General features: G+C 37.8%; 1 protein-coding gene across 3 annotated transcripts in view; it reads left to right on the forward strand.

The window, feature by feature from the left end:
• The window catches only part of Ccser1 (coiled-coil serine rich protein 1), a 1,153,064-nt gene that overhangs the window by 512,161 nt on the left and 624,555 nt on the right, over positions 1 to 16,348 (forward strand). For all 3 annotated transcript variants that reach the window (XM_050162333.1, XM_050162332.1, XM_050162334.1), the window contains one exon: positions 11,294 to 11,377. In XM_050162333.1, coding sequence (XP_050018290.1) covers positions 11,294 to 11,377 — 84 coding nt within the window. The remainder of the gene's footprint in view (positions 1 to 11,293; positions 11,378 to 16,348) is intronic.

Consider the following 16,348-nt stretch of genomic DNA (forward strand, 5'->3'; position numbering starts at 1 on the left):
ATGAGTGTACCCCTTTCTCCACAACCTCTCCAGCAAAGGCTATCATTGGTGTTTTTGATTTTCGCCATTCTGACAGGTGTAAGATGGTATCTTAAAGTTGTCTTGGTTTGCATTTCCCTGATCGCTAAGGAAGTTGAGCATTTCCTTAAGTGTCTTATGGCCATTTGAACTTCTTTTGTTGAGAATTCTCTGTTCAGTGCCCCATTTTGTAATTGGGTTGATTAGCCTTTTAAGGTCTAGTTTCTTGAGTTCTTTATATATTTGGGAGATCAGTCCTTTATCAGTTGCAGGGTTGGTGAAGATCTTCTCCCAGTCAGTGGGTTGTCTTTGTGTCTTAGTGACAGTGTCCTTTGATTTACAGAAGCTTCTCAGTCTCAGTAGGTCCCATTTATTCAATGAGGCCCTTACGGTCTGTGCTGCTGTTGTTATGAATCAAATACAGAATATCTTATATGTAGCCACAAGGGTGTTGCAAAACACAGGTTGAGAAGAGCTGATTTAGAGGGGTGCAGTCGACAAGTATAGTGGGGTTTCTTAAGCAGAGATGAACTGGGACTGCAGTCTCCTGAGGCTCTCACTGACTTGATGTCCAATAGCTCATGGTTGATGCAGGAAGCTCTTTGGCAGCTCATTTATTATCAGTGGAAGAACTTCACTCTTATCTATATATCTGTTCAATTCTTTCTCAATATGAGAGAAAACATTCTAAGTGATCATCATGAAAACAGAAACAGCTTTCTTGAGCTAGCCCTGTGCTACTCCCCTCATATTCTATTGGAGAAACAAGGCAATAAGATCTACCGAGATCCAAGCATTATGAAATGTATCTCTAATGGTGACTGTATAAGTAAAGGAAACTGCACTCAAATCAATGTGAATAAATAAACTAAGAATATTAAGCCCTTTCATTCTATACACCAATATGATTTCTAACTTATGTGGTACAACTCGTGAAACATTTTCTCCCTTAGAATAAAAACTCATAAAAGTTAAGGTAAATGAAAAATACAAGTTTCAGGAAGTTCCTGAAACTTACAAGATTAAACTACCCCTCAAAGAAGGTAATAATTGGTAGAAACTATCTGAATGTTAAGGGAGATCCAAGAATGCAGCTTTTATAGTAATCAGCCATAAAGAAGTGGTCTTTGTAAGTGATGCTGTTGCTTTTGAATTGAAGCTTGCTCACATAAGCAACATCTTACCTATTTCTATAAAAATCCCAAAAAGCTCAGCAGTGCATGATGGAATTATTATGTCAGTCTGTTGTTAGTGCCCTAGGTGGATGAATAGACTTCTACCAATGATCCATGTTTCCTAAGTAGTACTACAACTCAGTAGCTAAATATGCTTCATAATTTTGTATCAATAATAAGAATATTCATGAAACATTATTAACCTTCATCTAAGAATTTAGTAGTGCTGTTATACTGCCTTTATTTTGCATATTGGCCATATTTAAGAAATATTTATGTGTATATATATATGTAAATAACAACAGAAAAAATGCTAGGTAGCTAATAGTTATTGGCAAAGTCATTTAGACAGCATACTCATGAATATTTTCATGGCATTTAATATATTACATAGTCAATGTTTTAATAAAGATCAGTAATAGATTATACTTCTCTGTTTTAAAGTTAGGAGGCTGTAAACATCTTGAGAAATTTTCACAGGAATAATATCTGAGGCTTTTTTAAATGAATGTATTCTTGATAAGATTAAGTTCTTATAATTTTCTGGAAGCAATATCGAGGCAAATCAATGATATTAAAATAATCCACAAAATGCTAATTAATTCCTAAAAATTGCTGTTGATCTTCAATACCAACACAAAAATTAAAATAGACAAATGCTGAATCCCTGAAGACTTACTGAGTGCTGCAAGACCAATATTATGTTAACTCCTTTTAACCATTATCTCATTCAGCATCTGGTGGGCTTCCAAGTGAAGTCAGAGGTCACCACTCACAGGAGTAGTAGCTGTGAACTAAGGTTGCTTCAGGCACTCTCCACTTACTGACTAAACAAGAATCAACCTGTTTTCCTCAGTGGAGAATTCCTAGTTTAGGGCAACAGAATTCAGAGGGTGGAGTTTAACTGACAGGATTTATTGCATGATATGGTTGTTCTATTGCCTGTAGTCTTCACTTTTCTCCCTTACCCTTTTCTCTTTTTTAAAAATCTTTTTTTAAATCTCTTTATAATCTTTTTTCTTTAGCATGTTCAACTCCATCTCATTTGTTAGTTCCTTACTAGAAAATGTGATAACATATTATTTTATATAGGATCTTAACATCCTTTAGATGTGATAGTTCAGTTGTTTGAAAAGTGTAAGTAATAATATTACAGAGTGTTTGACAACAGGTCGTTTCTAGCTTGGAGTCATTTTCAATACCCACGGAGTTTTTCGTGGAGTTAAAAGTAGTTAACTGTTTGCAACAGAAACATATAACTATTTACATGATCAGGTGTCAAGAATTTGACCCTATGTCTTGTTGATTGGAAAAAAAATATGATTGTTATTTTACATGCCTCTAAATGTTGCTAATTTTACCTTTGCTGTGTGGAATAACTTGAACTTCCTGCTTCTTAGAGCATTATGTAGAATTAATTTTAAAATGAATGGGTACAAAATCGGTCTATGAAATCCATATTGTGTGGGAGAACTGGAAGGTCATAGCATCTCTAGTTAGCATGCCTATGCCAGTCAATTTGTAAACTGAACACAACCTAGAATAACTTTGGAAGAAGAAGCCAAAATTAATAAATTGACTTTAGCAGATTGACTTGTGGGGATGTCTATGCTGCATTTTGTTACTTAATGATGGGTATGGAATGATCCAACCCACTGTGAATGGTGTCATACCTGAGCAGGTGCAGGAGCAATATAAAACCTATATAAGAAAGCAAACTTCAGAATCCAGGGGGAGCAAGCCACAAGGCAGCATTTTTCCATGAGTCTGTTTAAGCTCCTAAATTCTGGTTCCTTCTCTGAGCTCATTCCCTGACTTCCCTTGTTGATAGACTGTAACCTGTAAACTGAAATAATCCTTTTATTCTCCATGTTGCTTTTGGTCAGTGCCTATCACAATAATAGGAAAGTACTTATCATAAAAAGCATGGAGATATGAATAAAATAGAATTATATAGGATTTATCACCATAGATAAAGTAAAGTGCAACCCAGAATAACCAAATCTAATTTCATCTTCTCCCTTAGGTCAGATAGAAATACAGATGGAGAGAAATGCATATAGTCTTCCTTTACTATTTTTATAAGAAGGAAGCACGAATTGAACATAGTGTACATGTCAACTGCTATACTTGTTGCTAATGACATGCTAAGGAAATAGTCTATATGCCAAGGCAGGGAAGATAAAGAAAAGTCCTGTGAGAGTGGAGAACAAGGCATGTATTTGAAGTGTCATATGGGATGATATGTGGTTTAGATGTGATGGGGAACCCTTCATCTACTGGTTCAGTCAGTAGTAGATAACAAGGAAATTTTAAGATTTGTTCTATAATAGTACATATTGTGGGACACTGGGGTTTGATAGGTGGAAGGGAATAAACTCCAACAATATCTGTATTATGTTTCAGTTTGGTTTGAAGAAACATTTTAAGGTAGATGGAAATCAAAACCTTGGAGTCTCCACAAATAGGCAGATGAAAATCAAGAGCGCAGTATGCTGTGCTGGAGAGTCTGCTTTTCCCTAAAAGAGAAAAGTAATGCAGTAGAAACTTCCAAAAATATACACATATGTAAAGGTTATCTAAATAAAAGCACCAAATGATGGAGAAAACAATCCCAATTGACCATCTCTTCTCACAAAACAAAGTTTCTAGTACTGGAATTGGGATATATCTAATTGAGTTGTTATTGTAGTTCCACATTGGAGTGACATATCCACATGTCTGTAAGTGTCCAGCCTCAACAGGTTCATATGCGCCAGGATAGGGGCATGTGGATTAGAAATGTTAGGCAGAATAAACAGAGATACAAAAGAAATAAAGAGACATAGTATAATACTGGGATGACAATCCAGTGAATGCTGAATGTGTTCACGTTTATTCCTTATGATCGTCAAGTACCCAGAAAACAAAAGACTTTTTTTATTTGTGATACAAGGAACACAAAGAAATTACCATCTCAATACCCAAAACACCATGTAACAACACCTTAGGTCAAGATATCCTGTTAGTAGCCACACTGTAAGTTAAATCTTCTATCAGTAACCATGGAAGAGCAAGGCAAGGCCTGAACTCTCTAACTTTTAGTCAAAATGGAACAGATTTACTTTTGTGCACTACCTTAATACCAGAAACACCAAATAGCCACACTGTAGGTCAAGATATCTTGTTTGTAGTCACTCTATACATCAAACTTCTTGTCAATAACTTTGAAAGAGCAAGAGTAGGCTTAAGCTCTTTGACCTTCAAAGTGGAACAGACCCACTTCTGTGGGCCCCCACAAGTTGTGGGCCAAAGTAATTCACCAAAAACACTCAAATTGTTGCCAAGACTATAGGTTGCTTCTTACATACTAACAGCAAGGCCCCCTTTCTGAAGACAACACTTACATAGTTTATTAAGCTGGAGTAGTTGAGCTAGTGCCAGTGATAGAGTTCTCACCACCGTTTTATAGCAGACTCTCTACATGCTATCAAAAGAAAAATGTAAACACCAAGCCAGCATCTAGTGCCTATAATAGGGTTCTCACCCCCATTTTATAGTATCTTTGGTACAGAAAGATTCTCTTTTGTGCTATCAAAAAAGAAATGTAAATACAAAGCTAGCAGAAACATTTTATCAACAATAATGTACCTACAAGATATGCTAGGGCAATGGTGGCACAAAGCTTGTGGGAGTAACCAACTAATTAGTGATTTGACTCAAAGTCCACTACACAAGATGATACCTATTATAGTAAAAATAAAATCCACATGTCCCCAAGTAGCAGCAGTGGGCAGTGGGTACAAGACCATGGCAGGCCATGAAGGCAGCCAGTCCAAGGCAGGGAGCCATGTGGTGCTTGAAAGACAGAGACAGATAGGTGCACACCATGTGGATTGAAGTTGGATATTTATTTAGTGAGTTATGGAAGGGAAAGTAAAAGAGGGTAAAAGGGAGAGAGAGAGAGAGAGAGAGAGAGAGAGAGAGAGAGAGAGAGAGAGAGAGAGAGAGAGAGAGAGAGACAAAGAGAGAGAGGGCAAGGGGAGAAGTAGGGAGAAGGGAGAGAGGCCAAAGCTGCCTCCTCAGAAGAGAGAGGGAAAAGAAGGACTCACAGGCTGGAAACATAAAGAAGATCTGCTTACCTCAGTAGATGGGAAAGAGAGTGGGTGGGTCTTATCTCTTAAAGGGACAGGACAGACCATTATATTTCCATCTCTTTTTTTATAATAAAAAGGTGAAAGGTTAGGCACAACAGGTTAAAGGAATTGGGGTAGCAGATTCTCAAGACTTCTTCTTGCTTATTTGTGGGAATTATCTTGTGTGGGGGGGAACCTGAGAAAGTTGGGTGCTGGTCACATCCTGGGGTAGCTGATCTCTTTGTTCCTGTCCAGTGTTTGTGGTATGGAAATGTCTGGTGTCTCTTACACGTGTTTAAGGTATTGGCAGAACAGAGGACAAAGTTAAGTTTAGGAAAAAAAATTAGAACTAGGGAATTGAGAAGTGTGTATCTGACCTGTTTAAAGTGGATCCTTAAAGACTATGAAAGGCAACGTGAGAGAAAAATTTGATAGCATGTAGTTATCCTCACACCTTTATAACTTGTATTTTACTGAAATTTACATGGTGAGGTTGTTCTTTTAAACTGACAAAACTTATCAGCTGTCTAACTGCGTCAGAGATCTTTGAGAAGGATAAAATTTAACTTGAGTTATTGATTTTAAAATGACAGAGAACTTACTTAGTTGGTACCTAGAGCTACTACTCAGGTACTCTTTGGTTGCTGAGGGTTGTATTTTTTCTTCTGGTGTTTAGCACAGGGCCTGCCAGGCTCCAGAACATCCTGTGGGCTAAGAAATCTGTAGGAAGACAAGCCTACCTTGACCTGAACAGCTAGGCTGTCAATCCCAATGATTTTGTCTACTGTTTGGAGACCTTCATTTTAGATGAAAGGCAGTTTTGCCCAGTCATCAGTGCTTGGAAGTTGAAACAAATTGTGGATGAATGTTGTTTTTTGCCCATTTGTTTTCTGTCTTCTTGGGAGGAAGTAGATTGCTGCTGCTGGAAGCCAACCTGTCTCTTTTTGTTATGGAAAGTTGTTTAATAATTAAATATTTAAGTGCTATAGTCCCCAGATCTTTGAGCAGTTGAGGGTTGTTTACTGGGTATAGATAAGTTATAGAATATGCTTGGAGAGTTGGATCTGAGCTTAACTGTACTGGCTGTCAACTTAACAGGTAAATCAGGGTTAGTTGGATTAAGAGACTTAAAAGTACATACCAATTAAAAACATAAGACTTACTGTTTTGTAGTCTAGAATGAGATACAATGAACAGACAATTACAACATTTAACAGTAAATATAAGTGTATTTAAGTTACTTGTATGCACACACACAGTGAACAGGAATTTGGCAAAGTGGATGCTCTTGGTGGACCCTAACAAAGGCATGCCACTGTGTAAAACACACCAGTCAGCACTGGTGGACCAGGCGGGGAATACTTGATCACCTGATTTGGCTCTCAGTTAAGATGGTTGTAAAGTCACCTGAACTCAGGTAAGATGGTGATAAGGTCACCTGACCTTAGTCAAAATGGTGGCAGTCACATGTTGTATGGAAAAGTCACATTTTTTGAACTGAGGGAGTTTTAAACATAATAACAAGAGAGACCTAGAGGCATGATCTGTCCTGTTGCTGAGCTACCACACCACAAGCCATGCCACAAGCCATGGTGGGGAATAATGGCTAGAATTGAAAACAGCTGCCTTGCAGGTCTGACTAATCTTGTTGGTTCTGCAGCATCAGCAGTAGTGGTGGCAGGGATACTTTGACAAAAAGCAGAGCCTGCGGGAAACCAACATAGCATTCACAGATGGTGGCTGATAGTTTGACGGTTGATACCATAGCTGAACCATGAAAAACCACGAAAACAGTGGTCAAACACCACAGGGCCTGCCTATAGAAGTACATACCCTCTCTACAGGTGAGGTGTTAAAGTCTGACTCGTTCCAGACTGGGTGACTCAGAAGCCAGAGATGCTAGAGGCTGATCACAAGCTGTCTCTCATGGTGGGAGCACTTATGATTGGTCTAAAGGAAAAGAAAAGAGAGAGAAAAATCCAAGGGACCCTGGGCCCCAAATCAAATGCATTGCATAGCGTGTTCAGTGCTAGCACAGGAGGACCAAACCGGGGTTGTCTGATGATGTTTTTAGCTATGAAAAGCAACCAGAGATGAATGTCAGTGAAGGACTCAACCATAGCAATGAAGGCTGTGGTTGGCTGACTGGAAGGGGAAAACTCATCACCAGAGCTGCTGGTGTGCATAGAGGTTGGAGTTTAGGCAGATGGAACGCAGAGAGCTATTTTAAAGAAACCTGGTTCTGGAGCCCAGGGTTCCATGCTTCCTCACCCGGTCCACCCATGGCTGGGAGGAAACATGGAGAGAGCCTGTCCAAGTCACAAGTACCAATGTTATAGTAAAAATAAAGCACTGCAATTCCCTGAGTTGTGGCAGTTGGCAGTGGACATGAGGCAGCAGTGGGGCATGAAAGCAACTGGTCCCAGGCATGGAGCCATGTGGCAGGTGAGAGACAGAGACATATAGGCGCATGCCATACAAAGTGAAGTTGCATATGTATTTAGTGGGTTGTGGAGGAGAAAGTGAAAGGGGAAGGGGAGAAGGGAGAAGAGCAGAGAGAGAGAAAGAGAGGGGGGAGGGAGACGTGGGAAGAAGGGAGAGAGGCAGATGTTGCCTCTTCAGGAAAGAGAGGGGAAAAAGGACTTACAGGCTGGAAGCAGAAGGAAGATCTGCTTACCTAAGTAGACAGGAGAAGGAGTGAGCAGGGCTTGTATCTTAAAGGAATAGGACAGATCATTACAATACCCATACCTGACACTATTTGGGTAACCAAGAACCTGTGACTAGATATCCCAAAGACCTAGGGTAAAACCAAATAATACTCATCTAACCAACAACAACAACAACAAAATAATGTAGTGATAAAATGACTCCTAAAGGTATTTTGCTGTACTCAGAAGTCAATGTCTTATCTAGCCATCATCAGAGAAACTTCCTCTTGCATCACATTATGCAGAGAGTGAGAGACCTTGGAATACTCAACCCTATATGGGATGTCTCCATCAAAACCCTCAGAACTCAGAGAATCCTAAGGAAGAGGAATAGGAAAGAGTGTTAAAGCCAGAGGGGGCAGAGGACACCAAGAAAACAAGGCTCTCTAATTCAACATTAGCAAAGCTCATAGGAGTGCACAGATAGTGAAACACCATGCACAGTGCCTGCAGAGATCTGTGCCAGGTCCCCTGCACTTACATTATGACTTCCAGCTTAGTGTTTTAATGGGGTTTTCAAGTGTGTGAATGAGTAAGTATGAAAATGCCTTCTTTTGGACATTTTCCTTCTGTTGTATTTTCTTATCCAACTTTGATGTGATAGTTTTTGTTTTATATAGTTATGCCCAGATCACAGAGTCTTCCCAACACCATGTAGGAGACCAAGTTCTGTATGTAAAAGCAAAGAGCCTTTATTCAAGCTGAAACTTGGACTCTCTGCATGTCCATTGCAGCATTTGAGAGCAGTCACAGTAGGTTTTTGTTAGTTTGTTTGTTGGTTGGTTGGTTGGTTTTTTGTTTTTGTTTTTATATCATAGGAGAGTTTGGGGTGAGGGGATTTCTAGAGATCGGGACCCTTAGTGGTTGACATTTGTCAAGGGGTCTTGGCAAAAAGAGAATTGGTGAGTCCTGGACTCAGAGACAGCTGGTGGCCTTATCTCATCTTATTTAATGGTTGGAATGTCAGGTACTTCCCTTTAGATGCTGGCACTCTCTGGGTTGTGTCAGTTTTCCGCTCTTCCTGCTGTGGCAACTGTGCAGCCTGGGCCCTATGTGTGTCCAGGCTGCCCTGGGACCCACACTCTTATATTTTATTTTGTTACTTTTAAAAAATTAAATGAATGGATGAAAACCTAGCTACTAGAGATAAGGTTAACAACTGAATTGCCTTTTATACCTGCTGGCAGAGGGAAAATCAGATATTTTTCTTCAAATGAGCTGACACTGGGTAATATCAACTTCTCCAGAACAGGCCAAATGTTCAGGATTCACCAATATATAATGGACTCGAAGGTTTTTTTTTTGTTTGTTTCCATTTAATGGTTTGTTTTGTTTTGTTTCTTTTGGGTGTTGTTTTATTGGATTTGGGGTGTTTTGCTGTTCTATTTAGTTTTTTTTTTTTTTTTTTAGAAATAAACTTAAAGTTGCCTGGGTAGGGAGGATGACAGATTCATTAAGAAGGTAATGGAAATATATAGAAAATATGATGCTCACCTTCCTAGACCTGGATGGAGGGGGGAAGACCTTGGACTGCCCACAGGGCAGGGAACCCTGACTGTTCTTTGGACTGAAGAGGGAGAGAAGTGGGGAGGGGGGGTGGGGGGAGGGGGAGGGAAAAGGGAGGCAGAGAGGAGGCAGAAATTTTTAATAAAAAATAATAAAATAAAATAAAAAAGAAAATATTATTAAATATATATTTACAATTAAAAGCTGTTTAAAATAATAAAAATACAACAAAAGAAAAAATGCAAAGAAAGCAAAGAAGACTGGTGGTTATACTGGAAAATGATGCCTTTATCTCCCATTGAAGAATCTGTCCCGTAAATATGTAAAATGATAGATCAGGAAAACAGACATAGAAATTTGCATAAGAATCAATAGCTCCTGTCAACTTCATATTTAAGACAATGAAGTCAGAAATACTAAGGAAGAAAAAAATAATTAGTATTACTTTTGCTCAGTATACTATGAGCATTGAAGAGAATCCTGTCTGTTAAGAGATGGGGGATGGTGAACAGAGGTCTGGGAAAGAATGAAGAATGAATGAAATAGTTGTATAATTTTGTCTACAGATAGTGCTGAGATCAGGTAGAGGTTCTATTCATGAGTAGAAGTTGAGAAAATTGAGAATTCTTTAATGGATGTGGGTGTAGAAACTGAATGTGCTTTCATACTGAGAATGTCAAAGCTGCAGTGAATCCTAGTGACAGGGACTACTGAAGCATTCTAGGCACATCATGGATGATGCGAGTGTAGCATGGCCATGGCTTAATAATTAATACTTAGCTAGGCATGGTAGTGAAAGACCTCCGGAGTAGGGAGACTCTTACTCAAGTCTCAGGATAACATGACCCCCCAGGAACTCACGAGAGACCGTCCTTGCTGCAATCACACGAGATTTATTGACAGGACAGGAGCCAGTGCACTGGGGTTAAAACTCATTTCCTACGTAGGCATAGAGAGTTCCACCCCGAGTAGCCAGGAGAAGGGGTATTTAAGGGAAAAAAACTACAACCCGGTAATCCAAAGTAGGTAGGGTGGGCGTCACTGAAAAATTCCGAAAACATCAGTGATCATTGAAAAATTCTAAAAATACCAGTGATAATCACAAGGGGTTAACTCTGTGTTTCTCAAGATTATTCTCAAGACTATAATCTAACTTTGTCTTCAGCTAGTTCCTGAAACAGAGTCACTAAACTGGCTAACCTAGATTTTGGCTTTACTTTTTCTGATAGATTTTTGGCTCTATTTTTCCTGGTAGAGAGGTCTGGATTTATCTGAGTCTTTCATCAGCACATACATTTAATCTCAGCCCTCTGGAGGCAGAGGTAGACAGATCTTTTTGAGTTCGAGGACAGCCAGGGCTGTCCCAATGTAAACCAAACAACCAACCAAAGGAGAATTAATATTTAATTACACAAGAGAGCAGAAGTATGCCTTGTAGAGTATAATTAATTTTATTACATTGATTATATAGACCCAAATGTGATAAAAAAATTAAGAATGATGCATGTTTCTTCTTAAGCTCCAATATGTTGACAAATAAGCACCAAAAATTTTTTTTTCTATGAACAATCACATATGTAATGTTTTATATACATACTCTTTTGTTTTATTTTATACTTTTAAAATGTTAAAAGAAAAGTGTTAAAAGAAATCTGACTTTATTAGTCACACACAATTATTTCCATGAATGAAGAAGGCTTTTCTTTTTTTGTCAAGAGCAAAATGGGAAAGCAAGAGGGCTAAGCCTATCCTGCTTTGTGTTTTGTAGGATATAACGAAAGACGAATGCTCACTGCTGAAGCTGCAACTGAAAGAGAGGGATGAGCTAATTTCTCAACTTCAAGCAGAGCTGGTAAGTGATTGGCTGACACAGTTGGTTACTTTTCAGGGTTGTTTGATATAAACCTTAAATCTACTGACATTGCTATTATTATTTATAAGTTTGACAAATCATTTAAATCTGACCATAATTTTTTTCAAACTTTAATAATGAAACCGGTAGTACTTTGATGACAGAACGAAACCGTGTTCTAAATGCACAGCCATTTGCATACAATTAGAAAGGCGCAATCTTTTAGTTGTGCCTGTAGTCAGAAAGACTAAGGCCATGTTACATTTTGTATTCTTTGTGATTTCTCTCCCTACTGAAATGCCTAGAGAGAAACTTTACAGTATGAAGGAAGACACTGATTACTTTTGTAAACCAAACAGATTTTAATTTTATTTTCATGATCATCAAATAGATCTGTTTGTCATAGCTTGGTAGAATTTCCAATTACTGTGCAGCTCTCACGAAATGTGAGTGAGGTTGATGATGGAAATAGGAAACTACATGTTTAGAACATAATAGCACACTTGCTCTGTAGAACTATTGTTTCTCTGGATGTTTCAATTTATATACATTGTGAACAGCAGTTTAAAATGATTATCAATACTCTAAAGAGAAATAAATTCATAGAATTAAATAATAAGAATTAAAAGGAGAATGCTAATCATCAAGAGTTCTTAAGATACCATCAAAATAAATCTAACACAGTAGAGCATCCTGACACTTTGTTAATGTCACAAATCCTAGTTAAAAAACACTATAAAAACTATTTAGGAGTTGATTATATCAATGTTTGTATATTACATAACTATAAAATATGGTTCAGCCGCATAAGAGTTTACAGACAAACCTTTGAGGACTACTGTCATGCTATTATGATGTCAAATTCATAGTATATTTATGGAGTCTAAACAGCTGTCAGTGTTTTTACTGAACCTTGACCCATTTTTTGACTAGAGTTTGACAGTCACAAGCCTGTTAGTATGGCTTTAAAAACCTCTAACCTAATACATAAAAAAAGAAGACCATTTCCTGTACTGTAAGAAATACCCCATTATATAAAGATCAGCAGCATATTAATAATACAGACAGTATTACTACATAATGAAAACATTGTGTAGGTCAGTAATTCTCAGAGTTCCTAATGTTGTAACCCTTTAATACTGTTCTTCATGTTGTGGTGATTCCTCAATCATAAAATTATTTTGTTGCTAATTCATGACTGCAATTTTGCTAATGTTATGAATCATGATATAAGTATCATGATATGCAACCCCTGTTGGGGCTCTGACCCACAGTTTGAAAACTACTATTGTAGGTCTATACTGTAACTAGGCTTTTTTTATATGCAATAGAAAACTATATTTGCATTTAACAAATATCAAGTGTAGATACCTATTGCCAAATGGAATAATCAATCTTAAGTAACAGAATATCTGTTCATTCACTTTACCAGGGAGTGTTTATTTTCAATAATTAACTCAGAAAAAAAATATTCATTTTTCTTCTCACCATCAGTTTGATCAAATTTAAAACAGAATGAACAAAATACAGACCTTTCTTTCTTGGGTGAAATGAGAAAGAAAATCATTGCTTCCAGAGCCAATGCTACGGCTATAATTACAATAATTCAGCTCCCTTCGCTCCAAAAGAGGCTTGAATTTACTGACACCCTAAAATGACATACTTGTGAGTTTTTTAAATTTCTTTTTCTTTAAACTTGAGATGTCCAAATTGGCAACTTAGCATTGGAATTTTCCAAAGTAATAATCAAGATACCATTCCAGTGCCTGTGCTGCACATTCGAATGTTTTCACGAACGAAAGAAATTACTTTTGCAGTGAAGTTTGATTTGATAAAGAGGACTTTAAGTTTGGAAGAAGGTGTGATGATTTGAGAATAAAGAAATGATAAAAAGACAAACCAAACTAGATCTAAAGAATGCATGAGTACACAAGGGCAGAGGACTCTACAAATTGCTACAATCTCTAGAAAATAGGGACCAGTGTGGTCCTGATGTTGAGAGTAAGCAACCCTTTGTGTTTTCAGTTTGTATTTGTTCGTTTGAGACATGGTTTCACTCTATATCCCACAGTGGCTTAAAACTTACTGCATATCCTTGCTGACCTTGAACTCATGCAGTTCTCAGGCTTTACTTTCCTAAGAACAGAAACCACTATGTTTATTTAGCTGAGCACTGCCATTCAGACTTTTCATTTCTGTAACGAATATCCGAAAAAGAAAAAAAAGGTAAAGAAGAAAGATTTTGGTTCATGGTTTCAGTGTTTTCACTCCATGGTCAATTTGTTTAATTGCTTTAAGCCTACAGTAGGGCAAAACATCATGGATGAAGGAACGATACAGCCTTCAACATTACTCTCCCAGGGGCTCTCTTCCTCCACATCAGCCCACAACCCACATTTCCACTACCTCGAATACTCTTTTCCAATTTTGAATGCATCAGTTAATTATATCATTGATTAGATTAGAGCCACTGTGATGTAATCTTTCTCAGAATTATTTTCAAATACACCTAGCAATGCATTTCACTAACCTCCTACCCATCTCCCAGTCTAATACTATCAATAATAAACATTAATTGTCACATTCACCTTGAAAATTTTACCTGCTATAAGATGTTAATTGGTGGTCAGTGAGTGTTGGTACAGAAGAAAAAAATTGTGATTCCTCTTTTCTAGCCTTCTTGCTAACAACCATTTTCCCAATCTTCTCAACAGTGCCATTGTCACATTACTGTGACTGGTTGTTCTGTGAGATTGGGTTTCAACATCATCTCTCTTCCCCAGTGTATATCAGGAGCAGTCTCCATGTGTTACTAGATGTCTGATGTACCTAAAAGCTTGACTCAGTTGAGTACAAATGCTTTAGAGGTACCATACTAATTTTCAGTGAAATAGTATAAAATAAGCATATGCATGTATACAGATACCCAGGGAACTAGAACCCTGCAAAAGAGATAGGGCTTTCCTTATATATGTTATATAAGGAAAGTATTAGAAAACTAATTTCTCATAGTCCTGTTTTGTTGGGAGTTTGAGATTGGATTGCCAGCATGGGTGGGTGCCAGTGAAGACTGTCCCTTGTTGATGGATGGCCAACTTCTCACAACATGTACAGGGAGGAGGATAAGAAGCTCAATGGCCAGGTGGGTGGTAGTGACGGCGCACACCTTACGTCCCAGCTATTCCATCTGAGGGCCCACCTTATGATGTTGTCTAATCACAGTCACCTCCTGGTGTTCTGTCTTCCAAGGGAAATCAGTGTGAGTGGGGGAGGACACAGTTCAGACCCGAGCACCAAGGCTGTGCTCCTGCTTATTTGCTGTTATCAAATAGGATTTCATCCAGCACATTCTGCTAGATATTTCATGAAGTATCTTCTTCTTCCATCTCTGTGATTTTCAGAAGTATTACCATAATTTTACACTCCTTGATTCCCGAGTCTGTACACTTTATAAAGCATGAAGATGCTTCAAAATTCAAAATAATCATTTGATTTTACATTATACATTTGTACTGTTTGACAAAAGCATCATATTTAATAGTCGGATCCCTAATGTGAATATATTTTCTATCCAAGTTTTCAATTTATTCCTTTCTGTGTAAAAAGGAAGACAATAAGCAATTAATTCTCTTAGGAATAATTTCAAGGAGTCTGATATTAACGCCCGTGAAATTTTCATGCATTGCTACTTTGATGAGCTTTATTGGTTTTTGACAGATAAAAGTAATGATTTACACTATTTTATGATGTCCAAGGGAACTTTAAATGGTAAAATATCAGCTTTTACTGGGGCAACTAACTGGCAGGAAAGGAGTTACACACTATGGCCCTCTGTGCTATAGCAGAGAGAAACGGGTTGGCAGTGGGAGCATCTGCTCCCAGCTGTTTCACCCCACGGCAGAGTCATCATGATCTGCCAGGATCACACCAAGGGGCAAAGGCTGTTATTCACTCAGGCTTCTTATGTAACACTACTCTATGTTGACCGTAAGGATAGGTGACGTACTAGAGGAAGATCTTGTCTCCATTTGTCTCTGTCTCTTTCCTACTGGCATTCTTGTCCTCTCCTTTTTGTCCATGCCATCTCATATCCATCCCCATCCTCTCTGTCTGCAAAATCATATGCACATACTCAGGGAAGGCAGTCGTCTACAAACCAAGGACTGGCACTTTTAAAAGCTCATCTGCTATCTAGTGGTCTTGGGTCACAATGTTCAGAACTACAGATGACTAAAATCCTGTTTTTAAGCCACCCAGACTGTGTTGATTTTGTCATGGAAGCCTGAGCAAACTCATACAATGCCTTGTATGACTCTGGAATTTGTTTGATTATGGTCCATGTAGACCAATTCACATATTTTTGCCATGATTTCGCTAGGTCTTTTTATTATTTTTCTTTGAAATGCTGAACAGTATTCAAAAATTGTATTCAACCCATTCAACTTTTCCTTGAAGTTATATATGTTGTTGTTGTTTTAAATCCAGAACTCTTGTTTTCATAGTTTGCCTCCTGAATCTGTTCTTCTAATCTGTTTGTTTTCTAGCAAGGTTAAGTTTTCATTCTTGATGTGTTTCTCTTAGCATTTTCCTTAGCCACCATTAATAACCTTATGTTAATGGTCTAATGATTATTCAAACTTCAATATCACATTTTAAGAATAGAGGAAACATTAAACCCTCAGCTATATGTAGTTAAATGTTTTTTTTTTTATTTATTTGACTGCTATTGTGTTGTTTTGACTTCCAAGTCATCCGTTGTGCATGAAGTCCTTGTGTTTAACTTGTTTTTCCTAGGGTCATTAGTGTTCTTGGGATGAACAGTTACTCGTCTGTCTGTTTGTATCTAAGACTTAGTCTTCTTACATAGCCCAGGGTTTTCAGACATTTGCAGACTCAGTTTTATTTTTTTAGATTCATTTTAAATTTTATTTTATTTAATTATTATTATTAAAAATTTTCACCTCCTCCCCT

This window comes from Alexandromys fortis, unplaced genomic scaffold (assembly GCF_014885135.2).
Source record: "Alexandromys fortis isolate MF-2015 unplaced genomic scaffold, M_Fortis_MF-2015_v1.1 scaffold_117, whole genome shotgun sequence".
NCBI lineage: Eukaryota > Metazoa > Chordata > Mammalia > Rodentia > Cricetidae > Alexandromys > Alexandromys fortis.